General features: G+C 41.3%; 1 protein-coding gene across 6 annotated transcripts in view; it reads left to right on the forward strand.

Moving 5' to 3' along the window:
* gabbr1b (gamma-aminobutyric acid (GABA) B receptor, 1b) overlaps window positions 1-27,151 on the forward strand; it is a 305,030-nt gene that overhangs the window by 157,169 nt on the left and 120,710 nt on the right. For all 6 annotated transcript variants that reach the window (XM_077548507.1, XM_077548508.1, XM_077548509.1 and 3 more), the window contains one exon: window positions 19,454-19,620. In XM_077548507.1, the coding sequence (XP_077404633.1) occupies window positions 19,454-19,620 (167 nt within the window). The remainder of the gene's footprint in view (window positions 1-19,453; window positions 19,621-27,151) is intronic.

The raw sequence follows: 27,151 nt of genomic DNA on the forward strand, positions 1-27,151 counted from the left end.
GCACATATAGACAAATATTCACATTCACATCTAAGGGCCATTTTGAAGTCTAACCTTTTAAAGTTCAACCTATTATCCATAGGTGCTTTATAATCTCCCCCTTTATAAGGTGAAAGATACGGAAGAGGATCAGGGCCAGTGAAGAGAGAAAAAAGTTTGGCAGGATTCTCAGAATTCATACTTAAAAGTCAGAATTCTGAGAATAAACTGAGAATTCTTACTTTAAAGTCAGAATTCTGAGATTAAAGTCAGAATTCTCACTTAAAAAAATTATATTACTATAATATTCAATAGTGACAGCACTACATAAATGTGCACACAAGTGGTGATGTGTCAGTTCAGAATTAACCAATCCCATTCATATCCGTGTTAAACTTGAAACGACTGTCAGCAAACACCTGCCACCATTTAATGTGCCTCTGATTAAATTTGTATATTTTGGTATGCTTTTCCGAATATATATATATATATATATATATATATATATATATATATATATATATATATATATATATATATATATATAGGCTTTCAAGTGGAAGTCTAAAGGTTTAGTGCTAACACTGACTTATTACGACATAAAGCTAAGCAACTCTCTGTAATCTTTTTTCCTTTTCTTTTTGCAACTAAACAGACTGACTCAACCATAATGAATCCTTAAATAGACAGTGTATAGATTTTTTTTTGTACCACCTGTTCAATCATTCAAAACACTGTTAATTTCAATTCCATCAAATTTTTATTGCGTTTTGAGAGTACAGTGGTTTTAATGTCTGCCTCAATATCGAAAAGTTCTGTATTTGAATCGCAACTCAGCCTTTCTTGTGTGGAATTTGCATTTTGTCAGTGCGCTTGTGGAGGTTTTCTGCAGATGAAAGCTGTTAAAAAGCTTTGTTCAGTGATAACAAACATATATTGTACTTGCGTATTTCTCTGGCTGTCAACAGCCTTCTTTCATTGCTTCAGTTCAGGTTTTTTTTTTTTTTTTGTGCTGTCATCACCAAGGCTGACATTTGTGTCTGGAGCCCTGCATGCTGAAAGCTGCATGCCAATGTAGACTCATGCAGCCAACCCTGACAGTTGCTTTTGACAGACAGCAGCGTGCGGTTGTTCGTGCCTGTGCATGGAATAGAAACAAGGTGTGCCAGCTTGGTTTATTTTTCATGCCCAACATGGTCACCTCATTCGAATCCAAATGCATTAAGTTAGACAAACTGAATAGAGAGCTCAACTCATGTAATAGTTTAGAAATTATACAGTTTTTTAAATTTTTTATTAAATCGTTTCAGTAAGGTTATGTTGTTTAGGATGTTGGGCAAGTACCGATACCAGGTGTCGGTATCGGGCCGATACCAGGCCACATTTCATGGTATCGGTACTCACGGCGGCTACCGATACTGGTATCGGCCCCCGCTCTTGTGGCCATTTTTCGGTCTGGAACTGTCAGAAAGACTGGGGGGAAGGAAAGTTTTGTTCCGTCTCGTTCGTTTCCTGTATGTCTCCTTATGAGGTAACACTTGTTCATTTCATTACTTCCGGCAGCGCCTTTTCGGTGTGTGATACTGAGAATATGTAAGTACTCTTGTTGTGACTAATATCACCCTATATCTGGGGTTCATATATGTTTGTAGCTCATGTAACTTCAGCGTGTTTAATTGCCTCGTTTACGTTTGCCATGTGCTTTATTGCCTCATGAACGTCTTCAAGCTGCGGTGCTAAAAATAGAATGGTGTCGTTTACGGCCCTCGCAGACGCTAATTATAGATCTTATACATACTACATTATATTTGTAATGTGTCTTTCTGATGATGATGAACGGAGAACGTGAAACAGGAAACGGAACTACAGAGCAGCCTTCCAAATTAAAACCATGAATTTCAAAACAAGATATAATTAAACATCACACACTGAATAGCTTGAGGAATACTTAGCATGGTAGATATTACTAAATTGCTTGAAGCCCTGTTGTAGTGAATTGAATTATTTGCACTTCACTGTATTCCTTAAAAATAAGTTGTACAAACACATATTTTGATTGGGACTTTTTTTTCTGGACACTGTTTTGTCTGTTTCACCTTATTTCCTTATGTCCTGTGGTCAATAATGACTTTAGGCCTGTGGCTCTAACTTCCATTGTTATGAAGTGTTTCGAGAGGCTGATGGTGACTCGACTCAGGGGGGAGGTGGATGCACACTTAGACTCCCTTCAGTTTGCCTACAAGCGGGGTCGCGGCACTGACGATGCTATCAACAGCATCTCACATCTGGTCAGCAAACATCTGGACGTCCCTAAAGCTTATGCACGTGTGTTGTTCGTTGACTTTAGCTCAGCGTTCAAGACAATGCAGCCGCACCTGCTTTTGGGTAAACTGAAGGAGATGAATGTGAACCCATACATCTCGAGGTGGTATCACTCCTTCCTGACACAGCGCACACAGCAAGTCAGGGTCAACAGCTCCCTCTCGGAACCCAAATTGATAAGCACAGGCGCCCCACAGGGCTGCGTCAGCTCCCCGGTCCTCTTCACATTGTACACAAATGATTGTGTGACATCACACCCAGAGAACTTTACCATTAAGTTCTCTGATGACACAGCTATCATCAGCTTGCTGTAGGCCGGCGGTAGCCCACTGGACTATTTCTCAGAAATAGAGAAATTTGTCCAGTGGTGTGACCGGAATCATCTTGTGCTCAATGTGGGGAAGACAGAGGAGGTGATATTTGATCCAAAAACTGTTGGTGACCACAGGCCAGTCGTCATTAAAGGCAATCACATCAGCCAGGTGGGTTCATACAGGTATCTGGGGGTCCACATTGACAACACACTCAGCTGGAGGGTACACGTTGGAAGTCTCTGCTCCAAACTCCAACAGCGTCTCTATTTCCTACGCAGACTGAGGGTCTATGGAGTGGAGCAGAGGATCATGCTGTTGTTCTACCGGGCTGCATTGGAAAGTATCATCAGATACGGCATTGCGGCCTGGTACGGCAACCTGATTGTGCAGTCAAGGTCACAGATTGCCGGTCTGGTGCGGACTGCCATGAAGATCATGGGGGTCAGGAATCATCCTTCCCTACAGATGCTTTATGAGCAGTCCGTCACCAGACTGGCACAGAAAATTGTTACTGACCCGACTCACATTCTGCATCATGACTTTCAGCTACTGTCCTCCGGCAGGAGATTCAAGGCCCCCAGAACCAGGCTGAACCGCTACAAGAACTCATTCCTGCCGACATCCATCAAATTGCTTAAGAACCGACATTAACTAAGTGGTGCAATATATATATATAGGAGTGTGTGTGTATTATTTATTTTAATTATCTCTCTCTATTCTGTTGTTTTTCTTACTGTAAATTACTGCTGCACTTCTTATTTAATTTTGATTTTACCTCTTTCTATTCTGTTGTTTTTTTTTCCCTCACTGTAAACTGCAGCTGGACGGAGTCCAGGAAAAAGTTCCCCACGGGAAAATAAAAGTATATCGTATCGTATCGTATTTATCGATTTTTTGAAATTCTTTTTATTGTGTGCTCTATGCAAAATTACTTTTATGAGCAAATTGAAAAATATATAATTGCCATTAATTGAATTCAATATTAAGGAAATTTGCTTTGGTTGGTATCGTGAGTACTGAAGATTTGTGTATCGGTATCGGTCCCAAAAAAGGTGGTATCAAACATCCTTATTAGGAACCATTCTCAGCATCGTGTAGTGCATGACTGCTTGGCACACATTATAAATGACTGGAGAAATTTCATTGAACATTTTCTGCTGTCATTTATAATGTATAGTGTTGTCATGTATCAGGCAATACTGTCACATGCTTTTTGGCTTTAAATGTGCTGCACACTTGCAATGCCTCATTAGCCCTGATGAAGACTCTCTGAGTCGAAACGTGTTGGCCAATAAAATCCTCAGATAGTCGTCAGATAGTACCTCAGTTTTTTTTAATGCCATTTTATTTTTATTTTTTCCACATAGTTTGAAGAGTGCCTGTTACATACAAGTTTTTCCTCCTACCTTCATGCTACAGGCACATCTTCAATGTTTTCGATCCACTGCACCACCACCATCCTCCTATTTGTTTCCTATATAATGTATAATGCTTCAGTGTCACTCAGAATTGAAGATTTCAAAGAGCAGAATCTTTTGATACAGCTCTTGTGTTAGAGCTCATTAATTTGTTCAAGCACTCGTACTGTTGGAACTGGTAGGTGTATGTGCACATTCTAATGAGGTCCAATGCAAGAGCTGTCTGAAACACGATCCAAACAAGCTGGGACACTTATCACTGTGTTACATCACCTTTCCCTTTAACAACACTCACTAAGCGTTTGGGAATGGAGGACACTAATTGTTGAAGCTTTGTAGGTGGAATTATTTCACATTCTTGCTTGATATACAACTTTGGTTGCAGTCCAGCATCTCCCTTCTTGTATTTTGAGCTTTACAATGCTCCATACATGAACCATGTAAAAATAATGTTTCTGCCTCATATTGTACTGTGATTATTTGTTTTTATTTAATGGAAATGGAGTTCCTGTGTGAGAAGTGTGTTTCTCCGTGTTAAGTTTTAACAGGTTGACTTGTTCACTGTCATTCTTGTCAAAAGACTGTCAGGGAAGTCTGCCTTGCACAGACAGGTTCCTCTTTTGGCTCTTGAAAAATAACACTGCATCCATTTGGATAAGCTGTTTAGCTCATTTTCATATTTGTGCTTTGTTTTACGTTTTTCCCACTTTATCAGTAGTCCTGGACCGCTGTTGAAAGTGGTGACATATGAGGTGTGTCAGAAAAGTGGTTTCACGAAAGCTATTTTAAATCCAAATACAAACTTCAGGTTTTACCCTTTGACGTAATCCCCCTGAAGTCTAACACACTTCCTCAGCCTTCCTCACTACGCCTTTATGTAGTCATGGAAGGATTCTTTTGGGAAGCTCTGTCATCACAGATCTTGATGTCGTCCACATCTTCAAAACAGGTCACCTTTATAATCACCTTTGGCTTGGGAAGCGGGGTTGGTGGTGGAATCACACTGAGCCAGGTTGGGTGAGTAGGGAGGTTTCTGTAATACGGCAATGTTCTTCTCGGCCGGGAACTGTCTGATGCTCAGGTACATTGTCATGATAAACAGCCAAGAGTTATCCTACCACAACTTTTACCATTTCACAATCAGCATAGCTTTATTGTCATTGTACCAACAAAACTGAATACAGTTAGAACCTGTCCAAGAGACATAAAAAAGAATGACAAACAGAGGGAGAAAGAAAGGTAATCCTGACGGGTCACCCAAAACAGCGCCCCAGTTCCCATGTGAAAAGATGAAAAAAATAAGGAAGAGAAGGAGGAAAAACAACCCAAGACTATGCTTCTAAGATAGGATTCTCACCTCTCGTGCATTGAACGAAGCAAAGGCCTAATAAAGAATCTTTGTAGATGTGGTGGTTGATTGTCTGGCCCACAAGGCACACCTCTTATGGCTGACTGGCCAAGGAACAAGCAAGCAGTGTGTGCTTGTCTTGAGCTTTTTACAAGGTTTTAATTTAGTTTGGTTTTACAATCATTTTACAATCATTCATGCTGTGACTGAACAAGATTGCATGGCTTGACTTACGACTTACGAAATCAAGTGCTGTGATTCCACTTAAAATATTATGGGGACATGACTTTACAAGTTTGTTTTTGCTACAGTAACTTGGGCCTTGTTTGAAACTTGATGACGTGAGACTTAAGTGCTGTAATATTGACTTTTAGACATGCTAAATGACTAGATCAATGCTTTTTTTTCTAGATCAATGCTTTTGATTGCGGTGCATGTGTTGATGTGTTCTAATAGGATATACAATTTGTAAAGCTGTAGTTTTTTTTTTTTGTAAGCTTGTGGACATGCTAGCATCAAAATTTATTGCTGGTTAATTGCTAAAATGGTTTGAGGTCCGTTGGTGTGGGTGGAAGCAGTTTACAACAATTGGAACATGATATTCTCTTATTGAGGCCACATCTGGTGTGCTTCAAGGGTCTGTGCTTTGCTCTAAGCTTTTACCTACATTGTTAATTTACAATCATTACTGAACTTTCTTTTCAGATAATGCAGATGACTTTTTTGCTCTTTTGATTCTGTGTGGGGTTTAATTTGGTTGTCAGGCTTGCAGTGTACAGTTGGTCCAGAAAGGCAAATGGAAATAGTAGCAGTTTTGCAGTTGACAATACTGCAGTAAGATTATAGTAATAAGAAGGATGTTGAAGTACGGCATACTAAAGTTAGTTGTAATGAGGTAGTCTGTGTTTTCTTACCATGGAAATTACAAAAAAGCTTTTTTGAAGATAAGTTTTATGTTTGAGAAATTCCATACGCATAACAAATTCTAGGTGAGGTTTTATAAGACAACAACAATAATAATAATAATATTAAAATAATACATTTTATTTTAATGCACTTTTCAACACTGGATCTCAGAGCGCTGCAAGTTAAAAGCACGTTAAAAGTGAAAATGAAAATATAAAATAGACAGATCATGATCACGTCAGCAGTTAGTTTTTTAATTAATAAAGTTTTTGGGCCAACTGCAAAAGAGTCCAGGCTGTGTGTAGACCTTAGCTGTTTTTTTTTTTCAGAGGTGAGATGCAGCCAAGCAGAAGGCTTGGGCGCCCATGGCGCAGAACTTGGTTGTGGGAGGTTGGTGAGGAGGTTGCCTGCACATCTGTGAATATGGCTGGAAGATTGTAGAGTGTAAGTGGAGGTGTGTGTCCACTGAGGCATTTATGGATGAGCAGTACAATTTTGTAATTGATCCGGAATGTTACAGGGAGCTTGTCCAGTGAGTAAAATATTAGAGTTATGAGTTCATATTTACAGACTCTCATCAGGACTGCCAGTTTTTGAGATGTATTGCAGTTTTCCAGGAATGCCAGTGAGAAGCCAATTCCACAGAACAGTGCAAGTGCAATGTAAGTTTACCCGTACATTGTCTCTTTTTGTCTGGGTATTCATATGAGAGATGCCTAGCAAAACTCATTCAGTCCTTGGTAAATCATCGCATTATGATACAAGATCATTTGTGACTTATTGGTCTTTGTTGTTGGATTGCATGGGAGGTCATACTATTATTTTTGTTTAGTTGTGGGATTGCTGCAAGCAATGAGTTCTACTATATTCCAAATTCAAATTACACACAACCTTTCAGCATATACTGGCGTATTCACTACAATTATATATAATGCACACAGATTCATCTACAGCAGAGATGGCTCAGTGGATAGAGCACTTTCAAACCCCGCTTGGACAACTCTTTAGGACAATGTTGAATAATAATCATTGTCAAATTATTTTACAGCCATTATTTTTTATGTCATGTCAAATGTAGCCACAAGGTGGCACAAGCCAGTGTCTTCTTGTGCTGACCCCAAGCCCGGATAAATACAGAGGGTTGTGTCAGGAAGGGCATTCGACGTAAAACATTGGCCAAATCAAGCATGCAAATCAAATGTATGACTTCCATACCGGATCGGTTGAGGCCCAGGTTAACAACGACCGCCATCGGTGCTGTTGACCTACAGGGTGACAGTAGAAATTGGACTACTGTTGGTCCAAGACGGAGAGGAGGAAGGTAGGAAGAAAGAGAAGAGGAACACCAAGAGTCTAGGACTGAGAGTAGGGACTTTGAATGTTGGAACTATGACAAGAAAAGGTAGAGACCTGGTTGACATGATGCAGAGGAGGAAGGTGGACATACTGTGTGTTCAGGCGAGCAGGTGGAAAGGGAGCAAAGCTAGAAGTTTAGGAGCAGCGCTCGTTATTCTATCATGGTGTAGATAGGAAGAGAAATGGAGTAGGAGTTATCGTGAAGGAGGAGTCCTGGAGGTAAAAAGAGTGTCAGATACAGTGATGAGGCTGAATCTAGGAATCAAAGGTGTGATGATCAATGTTCTTAGTGGGTATGCGCCACAGGCAGGATTGAGGATGTGAGCTGGAAGAGAAAGAGAACTTTTGGTTGGACCTTGATTAAATGATTCAGAGCATCCCTAGAAGTGAGAAAGTTGTCATTGGTGCAGACTTCAATGGACACGTTGGTGCAGGAAACAGAGGTGATGAGGAGGTGATGGGCAAGTTTGGTATCCAGGAGAGGAACGCATAAGTACAGATGGTGGTTGACTTTGCAAAAAGAATGGAAATGGCTGTTGCGAATACTTTCTTCCAGAAGAGGCAGGAACATAGTGTGTCCTACAAGAGTGGAGGTAAGAGTACACAGGTGGACTACATCTTGTGCAGACGGTGTAATCAGAAGGAGATTAGCGACTGCAAATGAGTGTAGGTGAGAGTGTAGCCAGACAACATAGGATGGTAGTGTGTAGGATGACTCTGGTGGTGAGGAATACAAAGACGGCAAAGATAGAGCAGAGGACGAAATGGTGGAAGCTGAAAAAGGAAGAGTGTTGTATGACTTTCAGAAAGGAGATTAGTAATTATTTTAGTAATACAAAGAACCTCAAACTTTGAATGTGGCGACTTCAGATTATGAATAAATAAACGAGAATTTGGATTTTATTCGTTGTGTTTCTCCAAACTGAAAGTAAACAGAACGTGGTGCCCCGATAAGCGGTTGGGGAAATTACGACTTCCTCAAGCGCTGATCAAATTACTAATTCGTCCAAAAGACAACATAAATTATCGCTACACTATGTACACTGTAAAACCTTGTTTCCACCAACGATATCTACCCTAATTTACTCTACTCTGCTCTGCTCTACTTGGCTCTAGACCAAAAAGCAGTGCGTCACCACTGCCACGGCCACCACCCGGGAGCCCCTCCTCACCTTCCCAGTGATGTCATGCTAAAGCGACCGCAGCTAGCGTGCACTGCACACACAGGCAAAAACAATGGCGAGTGCCTGTTTATTTCAGCCTGTAGACATCAAATGAATATTGCAGCAACCAGAAGACTGCATTCAATAATGTTAAAAAGGTTTGCACCTCCCCAAAAGCCCAAGCATGAATCTGTTTGGAAGCCATTGTTATCCTCTCTTCATTGTTAATAGCAGCTGTTTTCCCGGGGTGATGGTTTGCGTGGGAGCATAGTTTAGGAATTGCTTTTTCCTCTCATCCCATGTGTTTTCTACTTCTCATCTAAGTAAGAAATAACAGACGCCGTCTGGCGACCCATCAGATTCCCGTTCCTGTCTCCTCCTGTTTTAGGTGTCACTGACTTTTTCATGTTTTTTGGACAGGAAACTTAATTTTGTTGCTCTGTACGTGCGACGTGTGCAATAACAATACATTTGTGGGCGGCGTGGCTCAATGGTAGAGTGGTCGTCTCCCAACCCAGAGGTTGTGAGTTTGATCCCATGCCATTGTGACCACGTCAAAGTATCCTTGAGCAAGATACTAAACACCTTGTTGCCCCTGATGCTGCGACATCGGTAGGTGAATGAGTAGTCGGATGTAAAGCGCTTTGAGGGCCTTGCAAGGTGGAAAAGCGCGATATAAATTAAGTACTATTTGATTTAATTCGATGGTAATGGCAGTAAAACCCTGGAACACATTATTTATTCATTACTTCTTACTGGTTGCATTGTTATTAAATGCAGGCAAATTGGAGGTCGACCAGCATCTTAGTTCTGTGAAAATTAATACTGAAAAAACATTAGTTTACATAAAAATCTTTGTTGATGATAACACTTTAAAACACGACTGCTTTAGTATCTATATTTGGGAGAATTTGCTGGAAAAACTCCAAATTGATTTCCAGAAGCCATCATCCTTTGTCTGTCATGTCCTTGGAAAGCAGTTAAACAAACTGTGTATGCAGAGCAACCTTCTCTGAAGTCACAGCAATAAAGCAGATATACAGTATGTGTCCCTTCTATAGCATGGATAATCAAAATTAATGGAAGAGGCGCACAGAGATACATATCGACTCACATAAGAAAATGAAAAGCAGCCAGGTAGAGCTTTGCCTGCAACCGGAATGGGAAAGCAAAGCATGATAGATCCCTAGCTCCAGACGAAAGCAAATAACAACAAATTGCCTGAGGATGAAAGGAAAAAGTAACTAATTAGAATGAAGTGCAAGGATCAGAATCAGTTGCAACAGTGCTTACTGCATGGAGATAAATATATATATTATGGAGATAATGTTAAGAAGTGAAATACTCAAACGTGAAATTGTTACACTCCTGCATAATCCTAATGCTATGATTTTCTTTACACCATGAGTAGGATTAAGATTCTAGTTATTTTCAAAATGTGTTATAGGGGAGGTGTTAGTTATAAATCTCTTGACTGTGCCAAATCACGAGAGTAATATTACCATAAATATCCAATTAAGTGATTATTACAATTCCACGTCAGCCTTGAGAGTGAAATTCACTCTGTATCATGAGTACTCGTAGAAGGATTGTGCTCACCATGTAACTTTATCTCATGTTACTCCTACAGAGGTCATGCCTTCATGCAACAGAAAACTAATTCAAATAGCATTTCCCCCCCCCCCCCCCCCCCCCATAGTGCCAGCGACAATGTCACCCTGTGCAGCAGCACATATTGCACATGCCAGATATTGCCACTGAACACAATTACCTAGTTTAGGGCGGCATAACTTAGAGTACATTGTTGCTTGGCATACGTCATTTTCATTGGTCTCTTTTTTAATTTAGAGCCAAAGTGTTTTTCATATGTAACTGTAATTGCAATTTTACTGTAGCATTAGCATTGGTTAGTACAAATTCCAGTTACGCCGACACCATAAGACTCATCATCGGAAACTAAGGACCTACTGTATTGACTATAAAAAAGAATTAAAAAAAAAAAAACTCTTGATCTTTAACCATCTTTTACCTTGTACTATCTTGTGACATCAATGTGGCAAAAAACAATGTTGACGTTAGTAGAGGAGTTGTCTTTAGACAAAAGGACACACATGCACACACACACACACACACACACACATTTTTTGGAGAAGTGGGTGGATGGGAGTGGGAGATACAATTTCCCTCTGCTCCATCTCACCTGCTCCCAATTTTAATGCACCACACACATACACTTGTATATACACTGGGTGTGGTCACATTCACGATGTAGAGTTTGCCAGTCGGCGAGCTGGCGAATTCAGTAACAGGGTTAGTTTTCACTAGGCACGCTGGCGTGACGCCCGGACCCTTCCCTGCAGGGCCTGGGGTTCTGGGGTGCTTCCTCTTCTCCTTCCCTCCCCAGTGAAAAATGTTTTTGATTGACTTCAGTGTTCATTTGAATATAATTAAGCCTCAAAGTGTTTCAGATCTCATTGGTTAAATGGTCACAGTAGATCTTTCTGAAGACACTCGCGTAGCGCTCACATTGACAGAATTGTTTAATGTGAAGTTAATGAAGTTAAAATGAGCTAGCATGCATACTGTAAAATGCAGCTTTTATGTATGTAACCTACTGTATGTGACCACCAGCCCAAATGTGATCGATGGAAACAACAGGTCACATTAGTGCCAGTAGAGAGCGGCTGTGCTGACTCGGCAATGGGGGTTATATTGATCATGTTTGAAGTAATACTGCACAAAATCAGTCTCTGTGATAGCCTCCAAACATTTATTTGACGTTTGTTTTTTGTTTTTTTTAATGGCCAGGAATGAAGATTAAAACCTTACTGGTAAAGAAACACAAATCAAGCGTAATTATACTGTATATTATTACTCTTATTATGAATGAATTACTATAAATAGATAGCTGAATACTCCAACATATTTCCTAATGAAATAATTAAGCTTCTTATGCTATTTATTAGGGGTGACAAAATTAGTGAGTTTATTTTGAGTTAATTTGAAGTTCCTTTTAGGCCACTCATTTTTTTTATTTGAATGCGCAGTTAATGACCGCCCCTTACTTGCAAAACCTGTACTGGGGGAAAATCCAGTTGCAACGCAGCAGACACATCAATGTCAAAATTTAGCAGTAATAAATGTAATAATAATGCGTATATTTGTGGAGCCTTTGATTAAGTTGTATTTCACAATTTTAATAATGTGCAGAATTTCAAAAGGTAATTTATTTTAAAGGTTAGATAGCTCTTAATATGAAAAGAAAAATGCACTGAGCTGACACCAACGTCTGACAATGCAATTATGCCATCTAGTGGCAAAAAAATGACCTCAATACAAATCAATATCAGACTCTTATCGCGTACATCTTTTTAATTTTATCTAAATGTTATGAATTATTATGAAATGAATGTATCTTTGTAGCTTTGGCTAAACAATTACTTTTTTGGCATACAAGGATGAACCGCAGAAACGGGCAATGCTAGCAAAAGCCCAAGCTGGTGTACAAGGTCAATTAGTTCCGACTAGACAGTCGGGCTAACTTCGACAAACAGCTTGGGACACCTGCTGTTAGGTTGGCGCTGATGGTGGTTAATTGAATAAAAAAAAAAAATTGCATTAAATTGTATTGCAAAACAGTTTCTTCCCCTGATTGCAGTTTATGACGCAATTATTGTTGTTTGGTATTTAGAGATAACAATAAAACCTAGCAATTAAACAAGAATGGATGGAGACACATTGATGATATTTCCACCAACCGTTTTGAAACCAATTCAGTTACTGTTTCGGTCATTGTTTTCCAAAGTAAAAGCAGATGTTTGCAAGATAATCAGTCTGCTTTCATAAAAGACTACAGAAATCTGAGAACAATTACCGTCATAAATCAGAGAATTTGGGTGATTTTAAGTTAAATAATGGCATTAAACGATTATACGATTATTGAAGTAGTCAATTATTTTGTTAAGTGATTAGTTGTCGATTAATCGGTTTATGTAATACCTCTATATATTACTTTAGTACAATATTGTAGACTTTAATTTACACCAATACGATCGGCTGAATTGGGATTGGACGATATTTTGCATTTTATGAAAAATCGGTGATCGTGTGTAATGTCTTAATTTGCCTGATCGATTAGTCATATCATTGAACGAAATAAGACATGATGTTGTTTTAGTTAGTTTATGTTGTTTTGTATTTCAGCTGTTTTTCAGCAATTTTTAAAGATCTTCTCATTCGTTTTAATTGACGGCAAATATACACGGGTTTTTGTGGCCGGGCCTGTCCCTATCCCCTGTGAATGGCGGCAAACATCTGTAGAGTAAATCTAAAAGTTTTTTAAATAGATATATTGCTCCATCTTCTGATCGAAACGTTTTTTTTCTTCAAACTTGTTGATCGTGATCGGATGAAAATTCCTGATTGTGTAAAGTCTATTGTAAAAGTTATATAGGGTTCTAGGCAGTGTTGAGAACGTTACTTTAAAAAAGTAATTAGTTATAGTTACTCATTACTTATTTATAAAAGTAACTGAGTTAGTAATTAAATTACTCCATAATAAAAGTAATTTGTTACCAGGCAAATTAAATATTTTCACTACTTAAATATTTGGATTTGTAATTTTCTTTTATTATTATTATTATTATTGTTGTTGTTGTTATTATTAAACAAGGAATTCAAATTATGTCCAGGCTAAATAGGGTGTTTTCATTTATTTTTGTGAATATTTATGTCACACTAATGCCTCACTCCATAATGACGCATCATATAATAATAATAATAATAATAATAATAAATATAGGGCAGCACGGTGGCTGACTGGTTAGCACGTCCGCCTCCCAGTGCAGAGGACGTGAGATCGAGTCCGGGCTTCGGCCTTCCTGGGTGGAGTTTGCATGTTCTCCCCGTGCTTGCGTGGGTTTCACCGGGTACTCCGGTTTCCTCCCACATTCCAAAGACATGCATGGCAGGTTAATTGAACACTCCAAATTGTCCATAGGTGTGATTGTGAGTATGGTTGTTCGTCTCTGTGTGCCCTGCGATTGGCTGGCAACCAGTTCAGGGTGTACCCCGCCTACTGCCCGAAGCCAGCTGGGATAGGCTCCAGCACCCCCGCGACCCTAGTGAGGAAAAGCGGTCAAGAAAATGGATGGATGGATGGATAATAATAATAATTAATAAATCATTACATTTTGGAGTGGTGATGTATGTTCTACCACTGCCAATTACTACAGCAATCATAATAATAATAAAAATAAATACTGGATATATGGTGATTTGTGGCACATATGTCGTCTATAGGTAATTTGTAGACAGTCCAGCCATTCCCTCCAGGATTTCGCGGGCATTTTTTTATGATTGTTGCTGGCTAAAATAGTCAATAATATATAAAAGAAATTGCCAGTGCTATGAAATATACAGTGCTTGTCAAAATGGGGGGCTTTAGGACCCAGATGCGGGAAGGCAGAGGTGTAGTCCAAAAAAAAGGGATTTAATTTCTAAAGTTCAAAAACATAAAACAAAGCATGAACTTGAACTTGAACAAAAGAGGGAACAAAAAACAGACAGCAACAAAACATGAACTTGAACTAGAACTGGAACTTGGGAGGGAACCGAAAACAGGCAGCATGACATGAGGACAAACGTACATACCACATTGCACCAACACAGACAGAGGAGAGACAGCAGACTAAATACACCAACACTAATGACGCAACAAGACACACCTGGACCAGACACAAGTGGCTGAGGGCACTGATTGGACAACACAAGGAAGGGCAGGGTCACAATCAACAAGACAAGGAAAACACACAAGGAAAGCAGAAACTGAACATGACAGAACCAAAACCAAAACATGACAGAACCCCTCCGTTGAGGGACGGCTTCCAGACGTCCCTTTAATAATTTCAAAAACAGGGTGGGCGGAGGGGGGTCACGGAGGCGGGAACCTGACACATCCCTCCAGTCTAGTCCGGGGGACGTCCCGGGCGCCAGACGAGGCGAGGACGCCCTGGGTCCTGAGGCTGCCGTGGAGGCGGCCGACGAGGCGCGAAGACTTGAGGCTGCCGACGAGGCGGCCGACGAGGCGCGAAGACTTGAGGCTGCCGACGAGGCGGCCGACGAGGCGCGAAGACTTGAGGCTGCCGACGAGGCGGCCGACGAGGCGCGAAGACTTGAGGCTGCCGACGAGGCGGCCGACGAGGCGCGAAGACTTGAGGCTGCCGACGAGGCGGCCGACGAGGCGCGAAGACTTGAGGCTGCCGACGAGGCGGCCGACGAGGCGCGAAGACTTGAGGCTGCCGACGAGGCGCGAAGACTTGAGGCTGCCGACGAGGCGCGAAGACTTGAGGCTGTCGCGGAGCCGGTGCGAAGACTTGAGGCTGTCGCGGAGCCGGCACGGAGTCCGGGGGCTGTCGCGGAGCCGGCACGGAGTCCGGGGCCTGACGCGGAGCTGATACGGGATCTTGGGGCTGACGTGAAAACGGGACGGAAACCTGGGCCTGACGCGGAGCTGATACGGGATCTTGGGGCTGACGCGAAAACGGGACGGAATCTTGGGGCTGACGCGGAGCCGGGACGGAGTCCGGGGGCCGACGCGGAGCCGGGACGGAGACCTGAGGCCCCGGGGGCCGACGCGGAGCCGGCTCGGAGACCTGAGGCCCCGGGGGCCGACGCGGAGCCGGCTCGGAGACCTGAGGCCCCGGGGGCCGACGCGGAGCCGGCTCGGAGACCTGAGGCCCCGGGGGCCGACGCGGAGCCGGCTCGGAGACCTGAGGCCCCGGGGGCCGACGCGGAGCCGGCTCGGAGACCTGAGGCCCCGGGGGCCGACGCGGAGCCGGCTCGGAGACCTGAGGCCCCGGGGGCCGACGCGGAGCCGGCTCGGAGACCTGAGGCCCCGGGGGCCGACGCGGAGCCGGCTCGGAGACCTGAGGCCCCGGGGGCCGACGCGGAGCCGGCTCGGAGACCTGAGGCCCCGGGGGCCGACGCGGAGCCGGCTCGGAGACCTGAGGCCCCGGGGGCCGACGCGGAGCCGGCTCGGAGACCTGAGGCCCCGGGGGCCGACGCGGAGCCGGCTCGGAGACCTGAGGCCCCGGGGGCCGACGCGGAGCCGGCTCGGAGACCTGAGGCCCCGGGGGCCGACGCGGAGCCGGCTCGGAGACCTGAGGCCCCGGGGGCCGACGCGGAGCCGGCTCGGAGACCTGAGGACTTGGAGCTGCCGCGGAGCCGGCACGGAGTCCGGGAGCTGCCGCGGAGCCGGCACGGAGTCCGGGAGCTGCCGCGGAGCCGGCACGGAGTCCGGGAGCTGCCGCGGAGCCGGCACGGAGTCCGGGAGCTGCCGCGGAGCCGGCACGGAGTCCGGGAGCTGCCGCGGAGCCGGCACGGAGTCCGGGAGCTGCCGCGGAGCCGGCACGGAGTCCGGGAGCTGCCGCGGAGCCGGCACGGGAACCTGGGACTGTGGCGGCAGACGTGATTCGGGGACTGAGAAAAGCGGCAGACGTGGTTCGGGGACTTGGGGCGGACGTGGCTGACGTGGCACGATAGGGACTTGGGGCTGCGACGTTAGACCTGGCAGGATAGGGACTTGAGGCTGCAGCAGCAGTCCTGGCAGAGAGGCTTGAAGCTGTGGCGGCAGACCTGGCAGAGGACTTGAGGCTGTGGCGGCAGACGTGGTTCGGGGACTGAGAACAGCGGCAGACGTGGTTCGGGAACTGGGAACAGCGGTGGCAGACGTGGCACGATAGGGACTTGGGGCGGACGTGGCTGACGTGGCACGATAGGGACTTGGGGCTGCGACGTTAGACCTGGCAGGATAGGGACTTGAGGCTGCGGCGGCAGTCCTGGCAGGGAAAGGGACATGAGGCTGCGGCGGCAGTCCTGGCAGAGAGGCTTGAAGCTGTGGCGGCAGACCTGGCAGAGGACTTGAGGCAGCGGCGGCAGGCGTGGTAGGACAGGGACTTGAGGCTGCGGCTGAGCCGATACGGGGACCTGGGGCTGCGGCGGAGCCGACACGGGGACCTGGGGCTGCGGCGGCAGACGTGGCTTGGGGGGTTGCGGCTGGCGACTCCGAGCGCCACCATCTGAAGCCCAACTCCCTTAATCAAAGAGGACAGCAGGTCCATTTGGGCGGCCATGACGTGCTGGAGCTCCTCCTGGCGCGACAGGCGCGCCTCCTGATTCCCCATCATGGTTTTCAGCACTCCCGCTGGGTCCTTCTCTGGTTGGTGCATTCTGTCAAAACGGGGGGCTTTAGGACCCAGATGCGGGAAGGCAGAGCAAGGAGGCAGAGGTGTAGTCCAAAAAAAAGGGATTTAATTTCTAAAGTTCAAAAACATAAAACAAAGCATGAACTTGAACAAAAGAGGGAACAAAAAACAGACAGCAACAAAACATGAACTTGAACTAGAACTTGGGAGGGAACCGAAAACAGGCAGCATGACATGAGGACAAACGTACATACCACATTGCACCAACACAGACAGAGGAGAGACAGCAGACTAAATACACCAACACTAATGACGCAACAAGACACACCTGGACCAGACACAAGTGGCTGAGGGCACTGATTGGACAACACAAGGAAGGGCAGGGTCACAATCAACAAGACAAGGAAAACACACAAGGAAAGCAGAAACTGAACATGACAGAACCAAAACCAAAACCAAAACATGACAGAACCAAAACATGACAGAAACAAAACATGAACTAGAACTAGAACTTGGGAGGGAACCGAAAACAGGCAGCATGACATGAGGACAAACGTACATACCACATTGCACCAACATAGACAGAGGAGAGACAGCAGACTAAATACACCAACACTAATGACGCAACAAGACACACCTGGACCAGACACAAGTGGCTGAGGGCACTGATTGGACAACACAAGGAAGGGCAGGGCACAATCAACAAGACAAGGAAAGCAGAAACTGAACATGACAGAACCAAAACCAAAACCAAAACATGACAGAACCAAAACATGACAGTGCTTAATTCTATCATGGCCAAAATCATAACTGATAACTATTACTCCATTTAATCTGAGAGGTTTTACTTAATCCTACTCCTTTTTGTATATGTACAATCTAATTCCAAAATTTTAGTTTAGCATAATGTTGTCCAATTATTATTATTATTTTTTTAAATCATTCATTCCCTCACCTGGATCTGTGTTGTAACATCTAAAAAAAATAAAGACTGGTGAGACAGAGGAAGAACATCGCTGTGCAAAGTGCTGCGAGAGAGGCAACAAGTCAGTAGGGATGACACGCTGAGACTGACCTGAAATAAATGATGACAGTGGAATCGCAGCCCGTTGGGTTAGGGTTAATCTTAATGAACCTGACAAATATAAATGTGCTCTATCTCCTCTGGGTGAGAATTATTTCACGAGGAGCATTTAATAGAATTGGGGTGAAAGTGTTTTGTTAAAAATACACCGATTTGGTAGTGACGACAAGAAGGTGGGCGGAGGGGTCGTGGGGGCGTACGGTGGAAGGGGATTGGAGGGTGGAAGATAAATGAGCTGGCCTGTGTTATGGGATTGCAAATTCAAAGTGGTTTGTGAAACAGAGAGAACATCCCTCCTCCTCTCCCTCCTCCTCCTCCTCTTCCTCCTCTTCCTTTCACACGCTCCCACACGCGGCTGCCGTGCTGCTGCAGTCAAACCTCGGTCGGACACGCGCACCTCTTGTCCTCTTCTCCCGTCTTCCTCGACAATTGGGATACTTTTCCGTTTTGAGACATTTTTGCGCCAGTCGAGTCCCGCTCATCTTATTTGGCTCCTCTCAATGGAAACCAACAGATGATGCTCGTGCACTGCGGCGCTCCCGAGCCAACGTGTGTCGTAATGCGCCTTTGGAACAGAAAGCAGAGAATGTAGGAGGGCTGACGAACCAAGACAGAGCGGATCGGAGCAGAATTACACTCTTTCGGCTTGTTTCTTCATGATGGATTTTCTTCATATTTGTCAATGGGGAAAAACTGGTTCTTAGAAACAATCTTAAATGAGAACATTTTTAGACATCTGAAAAGCTAGACTTCATATCCAAGTTGGGACTAACTCTATCCTGCTCTTTTCTTTGGAATGTCCTACCAGTTTTAGCTAACTTTGAGTCACCTATTTTGGGCTATTTAGACGAAAAAGTGAACTTACTATGGATTTTGGCATAAAGACTAATTAGTATCTATCTATCTATCTATCTATCTATCTATCTATCTATCTATCTATCTATCTATCTATCTATCTATCTATCTATCTATCTATCTATCTATCTATCTATCTATCTATCTATCTATCTATCTATCTATCTATCTATCTATCTACCTATCTATCTATCTATCTATCTATCTATCTATCTGAAAAGGAATAAGTAAATCAAAAAGCATCTGTCAGTAAAATAGTCTTCCAAATGTCATCCCATCTCTGAGGGCAAATCAGATGCGTTCATGGAAATAAATTTTTCTGGCCTACTCACTCACACAAGCCGCGCTGTGGGCTCCAAAGTTCTGGTAGAATAAACTTTATCAAGTACCTCCGAGCCTCCGATAGCATGGCTTGGGTCCGGCGAAGCAGCTCTCACAGCAGGTCTGCCCCCGGCTTGTGTCTGACCCTGACCCTCGCTGTGCTCCTGTTGTGCCCCTCTCCAGCTCTTGGCAAGAAGAAGCTATACATCGGAGCTCTCTTCCCTATGAGCGGAGGCTGGCCCGGAGGGCAAGCATGCCTTCCTGCCGCGAAGATGGCCTTGGCTCTGGTGAATGAGAGGGCCGATATTCTTCCAGACTACGAGCTGGAGTTAATACATTATGACAGCATGGTGAGTAACTTAGAATCTTTTTGACTTGACATATATTTGATACTATTGCATCTGAACTACTGTACATGCCACCTGGTTTGGAATGCACAAGGTGCAGAGGTCAACAACATTGGTGGGACATTACTAGATGGTAATTTTTCAATTCGCACTGTGTGAATGTAGACCTAAATGACCTACAACACTACTAGTGATTAAAAAAAAGTAGTAAGTAAACTTCAATCTTTTTGCACACTTGTTTGTAGGGCCTGACCAATATGCTTTTTTTAGGCCGATGCAGATTTTTGGCAGTAAAAAATACCGATTACCAATTAATCTGCTGATTGTTTGAAAATATACACCATGCATAAAATTACCCCCGCCCCCCTCATTCCTTTTCAATGGGTGTCACTTACGCACAAAATTTAGCTATTAAGATTCTCTGTATGACCTTATCAACAAATTTCATGAAGTATACAAGGTTATTGTATAGATTTATGTGTCAATATTAAAACCATTCCTACTTGTTTACAAATGTTGGAAAGCATTAACATTTTCTTTTAAATATGTACGTTTTTTAATCTTGTGTTATTTTCACAAGTCTTGGGACTAACTGAGCTAACCTGGTACCTCAGGGATGGTATTTCGTCTGATGTTATGTGGAAATGTGTGTTAAGACAAAAAAATCCTTGGATGTTTGCATCCTTGAATTTTGAGAAAAGAAAGTCTTTAAGTCCTTGAAATATCAACTTTAAATATAACTTGAAAGGAGGATGACAAAAATAAGAAAGTGAAATAAGAATATAATGAACTAAAATAATAGCAATTGAAAAAACAGTAATAACAAATACTGACTGTTCCTGTGCGTTTTGGCCTCTTGGGGGCAGTGTGGTGCCGTGCATCCATGGTGTACACACTTAGAGTGAGTACAGAAGAAAGTTGCTAATTCTATTAAAACAACTTGTTTTTCACACATTGGAAATAATTTGTTCCTTTGTGTAGTGTTATCTTACCTGTGGATATGTGTTCCCACAGCCTTTGTGTGTGGATATTCGTTATTGAAAGGAAAAACATTCCCAAGTCGATGCTAACTTCCTGTTAGCAATTGAATAGGATCCTCCCTTCGCTTTTAGAATTAGCACTAGGCTAGCGACGTTTTAAAAACGAAGCATGGTTTGTATTTAAATATACAGTGGATGTAATTTTTATCGTTGTGTGTTTAGTTTTACAGTTAACTCCAACTGTGGTGTCATTAAACAGTTAAAAGGATGCATAGGGACAACAGAATAACCAGAATAACATGCGCTACACACTAGCTAGTTGATAATGCTACGCAAGCAAAATGGTGCATTCTTTCACAGTGACGGATACTTCAGTTTTCTTCAATAACATTTTAGGGGGAAAATAATCGGCCTTTTGGCCCAATTGTCCAATTGTTTTGGTCGATGTTTGAAGGCCCGACTTGTTTGTTATGATATTATCTCTAAAAGCTTATTTGTCTATGAGCAAGGACAATCATATTAACATGAACACCACGTTATAAATACGTGTCTAAGTCTCCATAAGCTGCTGCTTCACCCTTCGTCTTTACTGTTGGTTCGTTTTACTGTAAAACTCTGTATTGACTGTCTTTCTTTTTTGACTGAAGCTGATCGAATCAATCAATTAATCAATATTTTATCTCAGCTGGAATGCAAATTACAATCACCATAATGATACATGTTACTAGGTGTGCAAGAAATAATAAATTCTTAAATGTGTCATGACCCTTAATGCAGATGAAAGCAACTATGAATAGATTGATGAATTGTAATAGTTACTAAGTTGAAGTATTTCTGGAAGAGTGGAAAAAAGTGACAGGTGGACTGTATGTGCTGCATGTAACAGAACCACTGCACCAACTTAATTTATTTGCTCCCAAAAACGTATAAAAACGTTCTATTTTACATATTGCTATGGTCCCAAAAACGTATACACATTTTCTATTTTACATATTGCCTTGGTCTCAAAAACATATTTATACGTTTGTTTGTTTGTTTATTTTTTATGTACGAGCATACAGAAGGCTTTGTTGCAGCCTCTTACCTGAATAGGTCGCTTAAAGAAATGGTAGTCATTACAAAAAACAGTCAGCAGGTGGCAGCAGAGTATAAGAAATCAGCCAGGGCCATGTTGCAACAAGCTTTTTTCCCCGGTGTTTTCAACAGGTTTGTGAATAATGATGAAACTTAGCTATATTCTAATGCTAATTGCTGCAAAACGGAAACAGATAATAAAAAATATATTTTTCTGATGAAAGAAGAGACTCTAATCTTTTTTTTGGTAGGTTCCATGTTTTCAGTGCAATAGAACTGAATATTATGTGAACCTTGCAAAATCAGTCAAAGTCCAGTAAAACAGCTGGGAGTTAAGAGGGTTGCTTCAGTGAAAATGGCTGGGAGTGAATTAATCAATTTAACATCATAACATGTATGTTAATAGAATGCGGTAGGAAGCAAAATAATCTGGAAAGAACGAAAGCACAGGGAGAACATCCTAACACTACAATAAAAATAAATAAATCTATCTGAAAGTGCTGCCCTGAGCTCTACATATTATAATAAATTTAACAGCCATCCCCCAGTGGAGAGGATAGAGCATGTAGAGTGAAAATGTGTGATATTGTGGCTTAATACCGAAATCAGCTGAGTGGAATAACTGGCACTGTCTAAGAAGTGTAGCATGGGAATTTATACTATGCATGTATGGTATATGCAATATATGGGGAATACATGCTACGGTGAGCTTCTTTTGGATCACTGTTTGCTACATTAATTCCCTTATATCGTTACACCATTTCTGTCAAACAGCTGATATGATGCAGATTGCTCACTGTGATGAATTCCATTGTGGACAGGCAACCACATGTTGCCCTACTCGTGACATGAAAAATGAAGATAAATATATATATATATCAATACATACAGTAACATCCAAGTATTGGACATTAATTAATTAATTTGACATCAAAAGATATTAGACAAAAAAATAAATCTGCAACTGACACTCAATTTAGAAGACTGACTGATCAATTTGGTTGCATCATTATTAAAATTGGCAGACAAAATATTTCTCTAGCCTTACAGCTTCTTTTTTTCCTGATGCCGTTGTGTTTTTCAGCAATGATGATGAATGGGCTTGCCTCAGAACATTACTTCCCACTGGTTTTCACAAATGAGCTTGTATATTTGGAATCAGGCGCAGATTCACTCTCTTTCCAAAAGTGTTGCTTTTTCCATCACTTTGGTAAATTTCCCCAGAATTTCTGAGGCTTGTCTCTGTACTTTTTGGAATGCTCCAGGCTGGGCTTCTCATTTTACTTGCAAGTTAGGAGTTTGCATCTTCTGGTAGAGCCTCTGTAACCAAGGTTATTTTTTAGGGATGGGAGACTAGCGATACAAGGTATCTGTATTGGGTCGATACTCGGCCTTATTTTAAGGGCTCAGCACTCGGTACTTCTTATGGCTATTTTTTACGAACAAGAACTACAAATTAGAAATTATTAGAATAGAAAATTGCCATTAATAATTAATTAATTTCATGCAATTTTCTGTTTGTTAAAATGATATATTGGGATATATAGGTATTTCTTTAAAATTATCTATCATTGTTTTTAGGATTTTTTGGGGTATCAAAATTACTAGTGGTATTAGTACTTGGTATCAGTATCAGTCTGAAAGAATTGGTTTTGAATATGCCTAGGTATTTTAGTTAGCAAAAACCAATGGTGGGAAAAAGAAGGGGGGAAAACAGTTTCGTTAACAAAATAAAATAAAAATGAAAATGCTTAACAAAAAAAAAAACACATAATGTTTACTAAGTGAACTAAAACTAACTAATAACAGCAATTTTTAGCAATTTAATACATGAGCATTTGGGGTTGAAGCAGTATTATGCATTGCACTTATTGTAATTCAAAGTCTGTTATACAGTACCTGTATTGATTGTGGATGGTTGGTTTTAAAATATTTTTGGGGGTTTTAGATTGTCTACACAATATTTGCAGTGATGTTTTTTAAATGTTGCACACAAGAAATACACACAAAAACTACAAAGCAAAACTAATACTAAAACTAATAAAAACTCAAATGGAGCATTTAAAGAAAACAAACTACAACTAATAAGAAGTTTTGAAAACTAATTATAACTAACAATTAAAAAAAAACTCAAAATGAAACACATGTATATTTGTGCTCTGTACCTTTTTGCGTGCAGTCTTCTGCTGACAGTAGAGTGTGATGTCTTCACTCCTGTCCTCTGGAGGGAGGTTGTTTATCATAACTAAAAGGTGGGTCTTTTTTCAAAGCTCTCAAAAGTTTCTGTCATCACTTGCTGCTGTTTTAGTTGACCATATTACAGGGAGACTTAGAGCATTAAAAAATATATATATATTATTTATTTCTGTAATATACTTTTAAGGACCAAAATGGTGCCATGTAAATGATTTTGCCCCCTTAATTGTCGAATTATAATTTCTCGACCACACAAGTTCCCTCACACACTGCATATTAACATACTGACACAAACACGCAATTGAATGCGTGTGTGACATGCTGCTGCTTTTAAAAGCATCCCCGTGATTTGTTCGAGTTGCTCTGTATCACGTCCCCACTCCAAATGCCAGAGGCGAGCAGGGTGTTGGATGGCATTAGATGTAGATTGGCATGACAACAGTAACCTTGGCAACGTCACTTCAAACAAACACTATTTCGCCTCTGAGATTGAATAAAACCCAGCATCAAGATAACGGAGTCACTACGTTGGGTTGAAAATACATGACTATGTTTGACTATGGTTGACTGCTTTTTAAACTTGTCTCAGTGGAAAGCAGTGTTAAGTTTGCAATAAATTTTAAAGTAGTTTTAGTCATAGTCTTTTGACTATATAATGAGAGTTTTAGTCATATTTTAGTCATCAGATTGTATTTTTGTTTTAATCAAATTTTAGTCAACGGAAATAAATAAAGAGCAATTTCAGTCGATGAAATAAAGAGCAATATTAGTCGACGAAATAAAGAGCAATTTTAGTAGACGAAAATTAGGGCTGAGCAATAAATCTAATTAATTCAATACATTGTCATTTTAAAAATCTAATCATTGAAAATTTTCTAAATCGTGAAATCGAATTTTGTCTTTTGGATTATTAAAAGCTGTTGTTCTCATGTTGTGTTACATTCAAATGTTTTTGTGGCAGAATGCTGGATGGGTGCTTTACAAGACATGTTTACAATAGCTACCAACTACTTCATTGTGGCATTTAAGAAAAAACTATGAATGTTAAGTTTATGTCAAAACTAACATTTTGCACAGGAATTATTTTTGAATAAATAAAACCTTTAAATAAATGTTTGTTGGATTTATTAGATTAAAATCGATTAAAATCATAATCGTCCTGAATGTCTGTAAAAATCGAGATTTTATTTTTTGGCCATATCGCCCAGCCCTAACAAAATAAAGAGCAATTTAGTCAATGAAATAAAAAGCAATGTTAGTCGACGAAATAAAAAGCAATGTTAGTCGACGAAATAGAGAGCAATTTTAGTCAACTAAATTGACAATCTAATGGATGTTTTCCTTCAGCATACATTTCAACTTTTAAATAGAAAATTGAAACACACCTATTTGTAACTGTAGTTTAACACGCAAGACGCATTTAACACAACAGTGTTTTTAGTCAACTTTGTTTCAATGAAAAATGTTGAACGGACAATAATGTGCCGTCTTAAAACTTAGTTTTCATCTAAATAAAAAAAAAAGTGTGTAATTGCTTGAGATAAATTTTACAGTAAACATGTTTGAACATTAAATACATTGCAGTGAACAGTTTCTGATCGGTTCTTTTCCCCCACCTGCGTTTCATTCCTTCTTCTGATTGGATTTTGTGAATTTTCGTCACTGTGTTGTTTTCGGTTTTGTCATTGACAACATTCAACCAATTTAGTTATCGTCATTGTTCAATGATTGGCTTCTATTTTAATTTTTGTTTCATTTTGTTTTTTTATTTCAAAAAAGTGTTTGTGACGAATAATATGACAAAAAAATTTAGTCGGTGAAATAATCACTGGTGGAAAGTAACACTGAGTTCAGTTAGGTAAAGCAAAAAATACTGCCTGCCCTTGTGCCTGACCAGTTGCACATACCACGCACAGACTCAGCATTGCAACAAAGCCTGTGTTAACAGGCGGTAAACAAAGCAGAGAATTTCTCACTTGAAAAAGATGATTAAATGTATGTCAGGTTCCTGTGGTGCTGAAATGGGAAGACAGGTCCCAAAGGTTCCTGGATGTATGAGGAAGCCATGGGGGTGCACATACAACCTATAGCATCTCATTTAAATGTGCTGGGAATTTCCCCAGAGTGGCGGGGTGCAAGAGGTTTGACTGATTGACAGACTAATCCTTCAATCATGACAATACCATTCACATACCAACATACACTATTTACCCCTGAATTGCGGTGGTTAATGTTCCACTACTATCCTGCCCCTGCAAGAAGCAAAATTCTGCTATGTTTAAATACATCCTAATTTATTTTAAAACAATGCAACATATTTAAACACAAATAATATATTGTATGTCTAGTATGAAAAGTAGAATACCAAATGTACTAGACTAAGTGCAATTTCTGGAGAAAATGCGTGGGAATGCTGGAAATGCTGAACTGCACCACTGAGCAGTATCAGAGGGGCTGGCAATGATGATCAGTTATATGTATGGAAGTGGGCGTGGAAAATGAGACTTAGAAAAATGTCAATGTCTGTCCCATTGAAAATTAGGGAAAAGTTGACATTTAAAGTTAAATTGTGCAAATACTGTAAGTAATGTGGAATCAGACGATATATACCCCCGGGAGGCGTGAATTTTTGAAGCAAGTTGAAACGGTGTAAACCAGTATTATTAGGTGGGAGTTGTTACATGGCAAAAAAAAGTGTGGAGAATAAAAAGTGCCTGATATTGTAATACTACTACTACTAATAATAATAATGATAATAAAGGTTAGAAACACCATCAATAACAATAACACTTACAAAAATATCTACGATAAAGCAGGACTACAAAAACTGAACAGCGAAATACCAGGGGACTACTGTACTTTTCAACATACTAAAATAGTTCTCAAATGTGCAAAAGACATGTCTGTGACATGCATTTGCCTGTTTTAGGGGTGTGTCACTTTTATGTAAATAGCTGCACCAGGCCATGCCTACGCCATACCCTTCTCTCTCAAAGGGGCAGTGATTTAGGTCAATGTTGTGACTGGAAACGACTGGTCATGGGAGCAGCAGAAAAGAAAAATACAGATATGTCTTTTACACATTTAAGAACTATTTTAATATGTGGAAAAGTGGCATAACGTTTTACCATAAGAAAAAGTATCATAACGTTACTACAGAGACTATGTTGTACGTAGTGTTAGTTGGGATTGTTTAGGCAATGGTTATTTTGCCGCAACTGGCAAATCTCGAGCGAACATTATGTCTCCGATTTGCTGCGAATGTTTGTAGACTTTTACAAGCG

Source organism: Vanacampus margaritifer, chromosome 17, assembly GCF_051991255.1.
Source record: "Vanacampus margaritifer isolate UIUO_Vmar chromosome 17, RoL_Vmar_1.0, whole genome shotgun sequence".
In the NCBI taxonomy this organism is placed as follows: Eukaryota; Metazoa; Chordata; class Actinopteri; order Syngnathiformes; family Syngnathidae; genus Vanacampus; species Vanacampus margaritifer.